This window comes from Oncorhynchus mykiss, chromosome 1, assembly GCF_013265735.2.
Source record: "Oncorhynchus mykiss isolate Arlee chromosome 1, USDA_OmykA_1.1, whole genome shotgun sequence".
NCBI lineage: Eukaryota > Metazoa > Chordata > Actinopteri > Salmoniformes > Salmonidae > Oncorhynchus > Oncorhynchus mykiss.
Window position 1 is genome coordinate 26,345,088 of NC_048565.1, and position 12,609 is coordinate 26,357,696.

The 12,609-nt window shown below is 47.6% G+C and overlaps 1 protein-coding gene across 3 annotated transcripts in view; it reads right to left on the reverse strand.

The window, feature by feature from the left end:
* LOC110520038 (cadherin-13) overlaps positions 1-12,609 on the reverse strand; it is a 606,276-nt gene that overhangs the window by 449,872 nt on the left and 143,795 nt on the right. For all 3 annotated transcript variants that reach the window (XM_036974547.1, XM_036974542.1, XM_036974537.1), the window contains exon 2: positions 3,297-3,414. In XM_036974547.1, coding sequence (XP_036830442.1) covers positions 3,297-3,414 — 118 coding nt within the window. The remainder of the gene's footprint in view (positions 1-3,296; positions 3,415-12,609) is intronic.

Consider the following 12,609-nt stretch of genomic DNA (forward strand, 5'->3'; position numbering starts at 1 on the left):
ACACAGAGCGTCACCCTCAAAATTGGAGTCTTCCACAGCGAAACCTTTTAACTCATGGAACTCTCATCTCCCAAACATCCACTCATCCTCGGACACCCTGGTTTTGTCTTCATGACCCTGCAATCTCATGGCAACAAGGTGAACTACTTTCCTGGTCTTCTACCTTTTTCTCCAGTTGTCTAAGCCTACCCTGCAGAGCCGCCACCATTGAGGACTCTGCCTCGACAGTGCCACCCACCATACCATCTGAATATGCCCAGTACAGCAATGTCTTCAGCAAAACCAAGGCCTCCACTCTACCACCACATCGCCCAGGAGACTGTGCTATTGACTTACTCCCTGGAGTGTCCCCACCGAAGGGCCGTGTTTACCCCCTATTTATCCCGGAAAATGAGGCAATGGAGAACTACTTTGATGAATCACTCACACGGTTTCATTCGTCCTTCTTCCCCGGCTGCGTCCAGCTTCTTCTTCGTTGGAATTTGTCCATGTATTGATTATCATTCCCTGAATGACGTCACGGTCAAGAACCGTTATCCTCTTCTTCTGATCCCAGCAACTCTTGAACAAGTGGGCCGTGCCAACATCTATACTAAACTCAAAACTGCAAAGTGCATAAATGTCCGTATACGTGAAGGTGACAAATGGAAGACGGCCTTTATCACCGCTCGAGGGCAGTATGAATACATGGTCATGCCTTACGAACGCCCCTGCCATCTTTCAATCCTTTATGAATGAGGTTTTCCAGGATCTGATCAACCGCTTTCTCATCGTCTACATTGATGACATCCTGATTTACTACTACTCCCTGAAGGAACACATACAGCATGTGCAAAAGGTTCTTCAACGGCTCCTTGACCATAACCTTTATGTGAAGACTGAAAAAAGTGCCTTCCATGTAACCTCTGTAAACTTCCTCTGCTTTGTACTGACACCTGGAGGGGTCAGCATAGATGAGAACAAAGTCACCGCCGTCAGTAACTGTCCCAGACCCACCACCGTTATGGAACTCCAACGCTTCATTGGGTTCTCCAACTTCTATCGCTGGTTCATTCGGAACTTCAGCTCTACGGCCGCTCCCCTCTCTGACCTTACCAGCAGAAAGACCCAGACCCTTCAATGGATTGATACCGCCCTGAATGCGTTCAACAACTTGTAATGCCTCTTCACCTCAGCTCCTGTCCTTCGCCAACCTGATCCGACCCTTTCTTTCACCCTGGAGGTGGATGCCTCTGAAGTAGGAGTAGGAGCCATACTCTATCCCTCCAGGAAGTTATCCCCCGCTGAGAGGAATTACGATGCGGGGATCAGAGAACTCCTCACAATCAACCCGGCCTTCGAGGAGTGGCACCACTGGTTGGAGGGTGCACAATATCCCTTTCTCGTCTTAACCTGTCTGGGACACAGGTTCCACTAGCGGAACCCCCCCCAACATTCTGCTGAAAGGGCAGCGTGCGAAATTCAAAAATATTTTTTAGAAATATTTAACTTTCACACATTAACAAGTTCAATACAGCAAATGAAAGATAAACATCTTGTTAATCTACCCATCGTGTCCGATTAAAAAAAAATTTTTTACAGCGAAAACACAACATATATTTATGTTAGATCACCACCAAATCCAAAAAACACATCCATTTTTTTTAAACTTTAGTAAAAAAGCACACCATGCAATAATCTGAGAAGGCGCTCAAATATAAATAACATTTTTCCGCCATGTTGGAGTAAATATCATAAATATTCCCTTACCTTTGATTATAATCATCAAAATGCAATGCCAGGAATCCTATTTCCACAATAAATTGTTTTTTTTTTGTTCGATAATGTCCATTAGTTATGTCAAATTACAAGGACTATGGTGGTCTGCTTGAAACATGTTGGTATTACAGACTCAGACAGGGAGAGGTTGAACATTTCAGTGAAGGCACTTGCCATTGTATTGACCTTCCCAGCCTTTGTTACATTTGTCTGTTTTTGTCCAAAATATTGAGTCATTTAACTGAAACAGTGGATCCTGAATGGCTGGAGGCAGCAAACAAATGTATTTATGAATTATCTATTTTAATCATGCATTGAACTGCATCCAACTATTCTGCCAACAACGACTTACTCTACGTCATGGAATTTGTCAAGTATAACCTATTTTAAAACCTCTTATAAAGTTGGTTTTGTAGCATAAACTGGGAATGTGATACTTTGAATGACATTAGGTTTGTTTCATATTTGCTAAGTTTTTAAAACGCTGTCATTTCCACTTCAATGACTCATTCTCACCATTGCAATCTTTCATTGTTGCTGAGAAGAAACACCACTCCCATGCTGCTGTGTACCCTGTTGACATCCCTGTCAATCTCAGAGGACCTAGAACACAAGCAACCAACCATAACTCATCTCTCTGAGCAGTAGGAAGCTAGCTAGCAGACATGGCTAGAAATCCCACTGGAGATGGAGACCAGCAGGCAGACATTACTGCCGATCCCACAGGAGCCGAGGACCAGTGAATTGTGACAGTAATGAGGTGGGGGCTGTTGGAGGAAGAGCGAGAGGGATCTCCTAGTACAGGGCTCTGTAGAGGCCATATAGAAACACTGTCAAGATGACCAGGCCTTCTCACCACAGACTCAATAGAACTGCTGTATCTGTGGTGATGACATCGGTCATGAACTCGCTGACTCTCCTCTGAGATCAAATAGACTTCTGTAAAACATCTCTATGGATACTGAGGAGGATTGATACCTCTCGAAACATTGAGCAAATTCCTACGCAACAGTTAACATGTCAATCAGGCTAACTGTGTCCGTGTGATGTGTTTTTTTCCCACAACAGCAGTGTTTCTCAGTTAAAGACACTACAATTCACGGCAGCCTGCGGGAGAGGATCAGCAAGGTTTTGTAAAAATCACACAATCAAGGAAAATAATTCATAAGCACAGTAACATTTTGTTGTTGTGTTTGGAAACCATTGCTTCTATTTCCTGTTTTTAATAAGATTTTGCATGAATTATACTGAATGTTGGGAACATAACAGCCAGCCCACACAGAATCACCTCTTCTACAACACCAGGGGAAACTGCCTGACGCTAGGAGCTAGACAATGAGCAACTGTAGAGCTACAGTCTGCATGAAAATGTGTGTGCGCGTATGTCCGTGCATGCATGTGTGTATGTGTCCATGATTGAGACAGAGAAGGAAAGATAGATAACAGTAATTAAATACATTTGTATCTGAAGTGTTGTGCGCCTGCTTGACTTTCTCTAATCCTCCATATGTCAGGATGGTATCAGGTCTCTCACTCACTTTGTGTGAGAGGATGGTCCTTCTGGAAACCTCTGTTGAACTCCACCTGGTACTCCTTCACCTGAAAGCCAGGCACGCATCCCTTCTCCCCCTCCTCCTGGGTTCCAATATGGACAACCTGACAGACAACAGAGAAGAGAAGGATAAAGCTCAAGTTCAACTTCAGTAAAACGTCTGTCTTCTCTGACGCACTTCTTTAATGATAATTAACATCATTAGCAGAAGACAGCGTCATTCTACTGCCAGTGTTTGTCTATGGAGAATGCATGGCTGTGTGCTCAATTTTATACACTTGTCAGCAATGGGTGTGGCTGAAATAACCAAATCCACTAATTTGAAAGGGTGTCCACATACTTTTGTATCTATAGTTTACATCCTTTAATAGGTGTCACTTCATCTCATCACTGTTCAGACAAGAGGTCATGCATGGGTCATGTGATATTATCACCACACGAACCCATTGGAGTGACATGGTGTCCTCCAACTTATTCCATTCACATTGTTTCATGCTGCAGCCATGACAACGGTCACAGTGCAGAATTATTTGCAGTTCCTGATGGTAGCTCCTCTGCAAAACAGTACAATAATGCTCTCATTGCACAGTCTGAAAAATATCAACAGTGCACATATCATAACACCCCTGATAACACATCATATTGTGACTCACATGGATATTTTATTGGCATTTCAATCATTACATAACCTATAGTGCAACACAAAAAACATCCTCTTTTAAATGTAATGTATTACAAGAGGGGAAAATGTCTGTCAGAATAAATACAGCCTCTTCAGGGAATTTTTTTTTATCACTACTCCAGTCACTGGGTCCTCTCTGTTGTTGTTAAACCAAAAGTTCAATGTAATTAAGTCATCGCTCAGAAATGTCAGAATGCTCCTTTCCGTCACTGTAATGGTTGAGAGAATAAGAGAGATCACAGAGAGAGATAACGGCAACTGCGCAGGTAGCCAGCCAGGTGGGGAAATTGACTTATGCTCTTTCTCACTCATCATCAGATCAGGGATATGGAAATTGATGTGATAATTATGGGATATGATGCTGTTTTTTGATGACGTAAAAGTGATTTATGTAAATAAATTGGCCTGATTATCATGTAAGACGCCGGAGATGTGCTAATAAATTAGTTTAGGATTCCAGAGGTCATCATTATGCTGTACAGGTACATGAGTTCTCATACCACAGGGTGGCTATGGGGATGTGCAGTAATTGCACGGCAGGGGAATATACAGCAGAGGACTTCTTGCAGAATGCTGATGTCTGATTGTACATCTGGTATTGATGGTTGGTAACCATGAGTTTAGCAATCCTTATTAGAGGTTGGGGTCAATCAAACATTTGATTGTCATTTTGGATTGGCTAGATACCTGGACTGTGGGATCATGGCTAACCATTTAGCTATGCAGTAATATGGAAATGAGGTGTACAGTCTGCTAAGGATAATATTGGTTTGGCAGGGCCTCAGGTATAGAGCCCATTATATGTAATGTATCTGCTAATATTCACTATATCCTGCCGGTCTCAAAATGTTAATTCAATTATATCTGGGGGGCCTCTGTCAGAATAGATACAATTCTTGTTAGTCACATTTATGGGCCAGCCGGCTTGACGAGGGCCTGACGACATGTAAGGCTGTCACTGTTTCTTCACCTCGGCAGAGGATCAACAATATCAGACCAATTTAATAAGAAGTAAGACAACACAGTAAGAGCATATCAAACAGCAGTACGGCAACTACATTAGGGGATAAGACGAAAGTGGTCGTATCGCCATGAGCTCGCCCGAGCATTTGCCAGGCGCAGAAGGAAGACAGCGCCATTTTGACGGATGTTCCAGTAAAAGACAGACAGAATGGTCATAATAGTCACTATACATCTGCCTGCTGCGGTGAATAACCTTTCTACCTGGCCCCCTGCTCGGTCTGTGTTAAATTAACATTAAATCTGGAAGATAAAGAGAAAACATGGAGTTTTTTATGACAGAGTGCCCATGCTGAGAGGAATATGCTGGAATGTGTGTGTGAATGAGCCTCTAGTGTGTGCGTGTGCGTGTGTGTATGAATGAATGTGTTAGTTGAGTGTGCATTGCATCGGAGTGTGTCTGGGCATGGGGGCATGGGTGGATTTGGAAGTACCCTGGGCTTAGGGAACGGGATAAAAAAGTAATGAATGTAAAATATTTGTTTTGTTTGCAGGTGCACAGTGCCTATGAACATAAGAGTGGGCAGGCAGGTGTGAAATAAAAGTTTGAGAGAGTGTGTGTGCAGCCGTGTGTGTGTGTGTGTGTGTGTGTGTGTGTGTGTGTTTGAAGTGAGATGGAAGAAAGCAGGACACATGGGTGTTCTGCAGGCCTTCCTTCATCTGGAGGTGTCATGCTGCATTTGGGGAGCTTCACATTCTGTCTATGGAAACCACCTGCTGTCTGCTTCAGCCCAGCACAGAGGATTAACATACACACGTATGAGCACACACACACATACACACACACTGAATCTGTCACCACACATACATCCCCTGGGCCTACAGCAGTGGAAATACTAATTGATTTGTTCACATTTCATCCTCTGTATCATGCTTTTTGATGTCTGTGTGAAGACAGCGTTGTTTTGGTGTGATTGGCTCAGCAAGACTCTACACAGCCGAACACAACATGGGAGGATTACTGCTCTAGTCACATCTGCTCAACAAAGGAGCTTGGTGAACAAACACAACATGGTGTCAACATGCAAAATATTTTTTCAAAGCTACATCACTGAAACGGTCTTTCTTTTACATATATGACAGATTGAAAGAAGGAGAGACAGAAGGGGGATAAAATAGAAAGAAAAACAAATGGAGAGAGAGCATGTAGTATTATAATGTAACGATATGATATCCTTGGTTGTGTGCTTTAAGAAACCTCAGTGGGAATGGTCATTGAATGGGCTTAAACAGCAAGTGATGAGAGATGTGTTTGTTATTTGTTGGAGGGGGAGCAGTGGGTGAGTTTGAGAGCTTCAAGCCTCGTCCATGTCTGCCCTGATAAACTACTGCTGGTAATAAGCCTAATGTGACGTGATGCTCTCTATCAATAAAAGGCCCGCTGACACTGAGACAGGATTAGCAGAGCCACTGAGGACGACACTTACAGCCACAATTCTCTGAGTTGACATTTTTATCATGGGCCAAGCACAGATTTCATGCAAATTCACTCATCACTAATGCTACAAAATGAAAACGCAGCGGAATTCCTAAATGGATACCGTAGAGAGAGGAAACTCGCTCACTCAAGGCAGTTTCCATGGCTCAGTCTGATCCTTGGAATATTCAAGCAGCCCAATGTTTGGGTCTTGTACACTCTTAGAAAAAAAAAAGTTATTCGGCTGGGTTCTTCATGGAACCAAAAAGGGTTCTTCAAAGGGTTATCCTATGGGGACAGCCAAAGAACCCTTTCAGGCTGTAGATGTCACCATTTTTTCTAAGAGTATATGCATCTATTTCCCTAAATCTATGGCACTAATAGAAGGTCTGCAGTATATTAACAAAGTATTCTACAGCATTGTTAACTCCTGGGCATAGTTTCTGCTAGGGGGTGTACATTCAAAATGTTGGGGCAAGCCCATAAAATAGGGGGAGAACACTTAAATCCCATTTACCATATACAAGGCCTTCATTGAGTACGTTACATCCCCCTACTGTTGTACCACTATCTGAGTGTGCAGCTGGCACTTAAAGACAATGTCCACACTCTGGTCCAAACTGGTTCAGCTCATTGTAAGTGATATAGTAAATCTTTATGAAAGGACACACTACTCTCCACAGCATCCCATCCTGGTCCCAGAGAACACTAGGGAAACAGATCTCTAGAATAGAGAGGAGACTGCTGTCTCTGTTAGCTTGATACAGTGCCATATCCTATATAATCAATTACAGGGACCACACTGGCAGAATAGCAGGGAGAGGTCCTTTGTATCCTATGGATTATTTTGCAGCGGAAAAGTAAACACTGTAATCTATTGATAAACACTTATTTGCAGAGTGTTTATGTGTGTTTTATTGCTTTAAGTGCACCAAGGAAATGCTTTCCTGGAATAAAAAAAATCTATACCCCCTGCTTTTCCAACCCTTTAACATTGATCACATGACGATGGGAATGCTACTTCAGACATGAAGACCGAACGAGGATCAACAGAACAAATAGCTACAGTATTATGCTTATTGTATGTCCTGTTCGTATGGTCTACAGTAGTCTTGTTAAACAGGAGATGTCTTTTTTGCCTGACTGTTTTGGATAAATCAACTCGCTAGTAGCCAGGTATATTTGGTCATGTCATTATGTGTGGTCTGCATTTGATGTGATAGATCTAACTATCCAGTATGACAGTAACCCCACTAATGACAGCTAGGATGGTCTGTCCCATTATATGAGTGGTCTCCAAAGTGACAGTCCCACTGCTGGTAATAACTATCTGCATTGACCATTTTTTTACTCATAACATACGCTGCTGCTACTGTTTTATTATCTTTCCTGTTGCCTAGTCACTTTAGTCCCCGTTATATGTATAGTTATCTTGTAACGGTTCTCTTGTTGTGGAGTAGAGGCGGACCAAAACGCAGCGTGGTGGTTGTTCATTGTAGTTTAATGAAGACACTATACATGAACAAACTAACGAAAACAAGAAACGTGAGAACTCAAAACAGCCCAATCTGGTGTAAACACAAAGACAGGAACAATCACCCACAAACACACAGTGAAACCCAGGCTACCTAAATATGGTTCCCAATCAGAGACAATGACGAACACCTGCCTCTGATTGAGAACCATATCAGGCCGAACATAGAACTAGACCAAAACATAGAAAAACAAACATAGACTGCCCACCCAACTCACGCCCTGACCATACTAAATAAATACAAAAACAAAGGAAATAGAGGTCAGAACGTGACAGTACCCCCCCCCAAAGGTGCGGACTCCGGCCGCAAAACCTTGACCTATAGGGGAGGGTCAAGGTGGGCGTCTGTCCGCGGTGGCGGCTCTGGCGCGGGACGCGGACCCCACTTCGCCATTGTCTCAGTCCGCCTTATTGTCCGCCTCCGTGGCTTACTCACCATGCCCACCCCTCTCAATGACCCCACTGGACAGAGGGGCTGCTTGGGACAGAGGGGCAGCTTCTCGGGACAGAGGGACAGCTGCTCGGGACAGAGGGACAGCTGCTCGGGACAGAGGGACAGCTGCTCGGGACAGAGGGACAGCTACTCGGGACAGAGGGACAGCTGCTCGGGACAGAGGGACAGCTGCTCCGGGCGGAGGGGCTCTAGCGGCCCCTGGCTGGCTGACTGGCGGCCCCTGGCTGACTGGCGGCACTGGCGGCCCCTGGTTGACTGGCGGCGCTGGCGCTGGGCTGACTGGCGGCACTGGTGGCCCCTGGTTGACTGGCGGCACTGGCGGCCCCTGGCTGACTGGCGGCACTGGCGGCCCCTGGCTGACTGGCGGCCCCTGGCTGACTGGCGGCACTGGCGGCCCCTGGTTGACTGGCGGCGCTGGCGCTGGGCTGACTGGCGGCACTGGTGGCCCCTGGTTGACTGGCGGCACTGGCGGCCCCTGGCTGACTGGCGGCACTGGCGGCCCCTGGCTGACTGGCGGCACTGGCGGCCCCTGGCTGACGGGCGGCATTGGCGGCTCCTGGCAGACGGGCGGCACTGGCGGCGCTGGGCAGACGGGCGGCACTGGCGGCGCTGGGCAGACGGGCGGCACTGGCGGCGCTGGGCAGACGGGCGGCACTGGCGGCGCTGGGCAGACGGGCGGCACTGGCGGCGCTGGGCAGACGGGAGGCTCCGGCAGAGGCGCCGGACAGGCGGGAGGCTCCGGCAGAGGCGCCGGACAGGCGGGAGGCTCCGGCAGAGGCGCCGGACAGGCGGGAGGCTCCGGCAGAGGCGCCGGACAGGCGGGAGGCTCCGGCAGAGGCGCCGGACAGGCGGGAGGCTCCGGCAGAGGCGCCGGACAGGCGGGAGGCTCCGGCAGAGGCGCCGGACAGGCGGGAGGCTCCGGCAGCGGCGCCGGACAGGCGGGAGGCTCCGGCAGAGGCGCCGGACAGGCGGGAGGCTCCGGCAGAGGCGCCGGACAGACGGGAGGCTCCGGCAGAGGCGCCGGACAGGCGGGAGGCTCCGGCAGAGGCGCCGGACAGGCGGGAGGCTCCGGCAGAGGCGCCGGACAGGCGGGAGGCTCCGGCAGCGCTGGAGAGGAGGAAGGCTCTGGACGGATGGGCCGGAGAGACAGCCTGGTACGGGGAGCTGCCACCGGAGGGCTGGGGTGTGGAGGTGGTGACGGATAGACCGGGCCGTGCAGGCGCACTGGAGCTCTTGAGCACCGAGCCTGCCCAACCTTACCCGGTTGAATGGTCCCGGTCGCCCTGCCAGTGCGGCGAGGTGGAATAGCCCGCACTGGGCTATGCAGGCGAACCGGGGACACCGTGCGCAAGGCTGGTGCCATGTAAGCCGGCCCAAGGAGACGCACTGGAGACCAGATGCGTAGAGCCGGCTTCATGGCACTTGGCTCGATGCCCACTCTAGCCCGGCCGATACGCGGAGCTGGAATGTACCGCACCGGGCTGTGCACCCGCACTGGGGACACCGTGCGCTCCACAGCATAACACGGTGCCTGCCCGGTCTCTCCAGCCCCCCGGTAACCACAGGAAGTTGGCTCAGGTCTCCTACCTGGCGTAGCCATACTCCCTGTTAGCCCCCCCCCAATAAATTTTTGGGGCTGACTCCCGGGCTTCCATCCACGACGCCGCGCTGCCTCCTCATACCAGCGCCTCTCCGCTTTCGCCGCCTCCAGTTCTTCTTTGGGACGGCGATATTCTCCTGGCTGAGCCCAGGGTCCTCTTCCGTCTAATTCCTCCTCCCATGTCCATACCTCCTCGCGCTGCTCCTGCTGCTGCTTTTTCCGTTGCCCATTACCACACCGCTTGGTCCTGTTGTGGTGGGTGATTCTGTAACGGTTCTCTTGTTGTGGAGTAGAGGCGGACCAAAACGCAGCGTGGTGGTTGTTCATTGTAGTTTAATGAAGACACTATACATGAACAAACTAACGAAAACAAGAAACGTGAGAACTCAAAACAGCCCAATCTGGTGTAAACACAAAGACAGGAACAATCACCCACAAACACACAGTGAAACCCAGGCTACCTAAATATGGTTCCCAATCAGAGACAATGACGAACACCTGCCTCTGATTGAGAACCATATCAGGCCGAACATAGAACTAGACCAAAACATAGAAAAACAAACATAGACTGCCCACCCAACTCACGCCCTGACCATACTAAATAAATACAAAAACAAAGGAAATAGAGGTCAGAACGTGACATATCTACTGTACCTCCATTACCTCGCACCCCTGCACCACAGAAGGCTGCTGAGGGGATGCGGCATTCCAATAGGTATCTCTGCATCGTTGGAACAAGCCAGTGAGTAAGCATTTCACTGTTAGTCTACCCCTGTTGTTTACGAAGCATGTGTCGAATACAATTTGATTTGATTTTGCCCAGTAGGGTTGGCTTGTTCTATGCTGCTGTATGATAGGCTAGGCTGTTCCATTGTGGCAGTGATCCAGCAGGTGTGACAGGGCAGCAGTGTGATTAAGGGAGTGGCTCCATTGATGAGCACCGGAAGCAGAGCAGAGCAGAGCCACTTGGCACAGCCAGCTGTAAATGTCAGCTTTGGAGGAAATCAATAAGGCAATATGAATCCTCAGGAAAGCTGATAGGAGACAGCACCTGGTCTCTGGCGTGACTCTTGACTGTATGTGGGTTTGTATGCCATGTGTGAGAGATCATAGAGATTGTGTATCATAGAGAATGGCAGGTGCGTGGGTACCTATATGTGCATGCCTGTGTGCATGTGTGGTCTCTGTTAAGTCCAAGAGACAACTTATTTCTGTGTCCAGCATGTGTTTGGCTTTCTTCCTCATGCATTTTGACATCTCTGTTTGAACCGTGGCCAGCTCTCCACTCTTCTTCTCTCCCTGCCATGCTCCCTCCCTGCTGGACTGACCAGCCCAGATATCGCCCTCTGTGTTTGGCTACCCTTACAAAAAAAATGCAGTTTCACATATAAGAAAACTGGAATTGCAGATTCACATGTGGGCTTGAAATAATGTTATTCTCCTCACATGGGAATAGCTGGTGTTAACATGTTGCAGTACCAATGTTTCCACCAGTGGAATTACGGTGACCACATTTAAAAGCCCAAATGCGGGACAAGGGAACGTGGACATTCAAGTTACAGTGTACATGTGAAATCAAAAACATTGTATTCTCCTCATGTGAAAAGTGGGTGTTAAAATGTAAACTCCAAATGTAATACATGTGAAAATATGATTTCACGTGTGAATTTAAGCTCAACATGTGAAAACAGCTATTTAAAAATGTACCAAAAAATATTGATTTCACATATGAAACTGCACATTTGACATGTTCTTTTTTTTAAAGGCAGCCAGTCATCCAGTCATCCACCCACTCAGCCAGCAAGCCAGCATTCAGCCATCTACCCAGCCTTGGACAGGCAAAGAGATGAATACGCCTCCTCCCTCTCCTTACACTGCTGCCCCTCAGGCCTGGTCCTCTTGACTGTGGTAAATGTCAGTGCACACCCCAGACTGTGCTTGGCCGACCCATGCCTGGACCCATGCCTGGCCAATATACTACACCCCAGACTGAGGAGAATCAATCAAGCTGGGCCTAAAAAACCTGCAGCTGGCCAGCCAGCAGGAGCACCTGTGTCTTTGAACCATCTGGAGCCTGGACACAGCACCATACCTGCTGGGCCTGTGAATGAGGATTGCAAGCAATAAACACACACCTAGGAGGGGAGGCGAGAGTGGAGAGCGCTAAAACCACATGTAGCCTACAATACTCTAGCACTAGCCTTTATCAAAGGCACATTTCCATTCCCAGTGTATGAAACATTCAGAACACCTTGTAGAATGTTATCCAGGTTATTCTATGTCATCTTCTAAGCATAGAAAATGCACCTCATGGTGTCCATGACCTGTTGACTCATCAACGAGAGGCATGGAGGTTGGGTGCTCCTCATTCACAATGTGGAAATTCCATAGAATTCAGGACTTTCTGCGCTGAGACCAACAGATCAATTCCGGTCTTCCCAGTGATGTGAAATCCATAGATTAGGGCCTAATTAATTTATTTTAATTGACTGATTTGATTATATGAACTGTAACTCAGTAAAATCTTAGAAATGGTTACATGTTGCATTTATATTTTTGTTCAGCATACAGTGCATTTGGAAAGTATTCAGA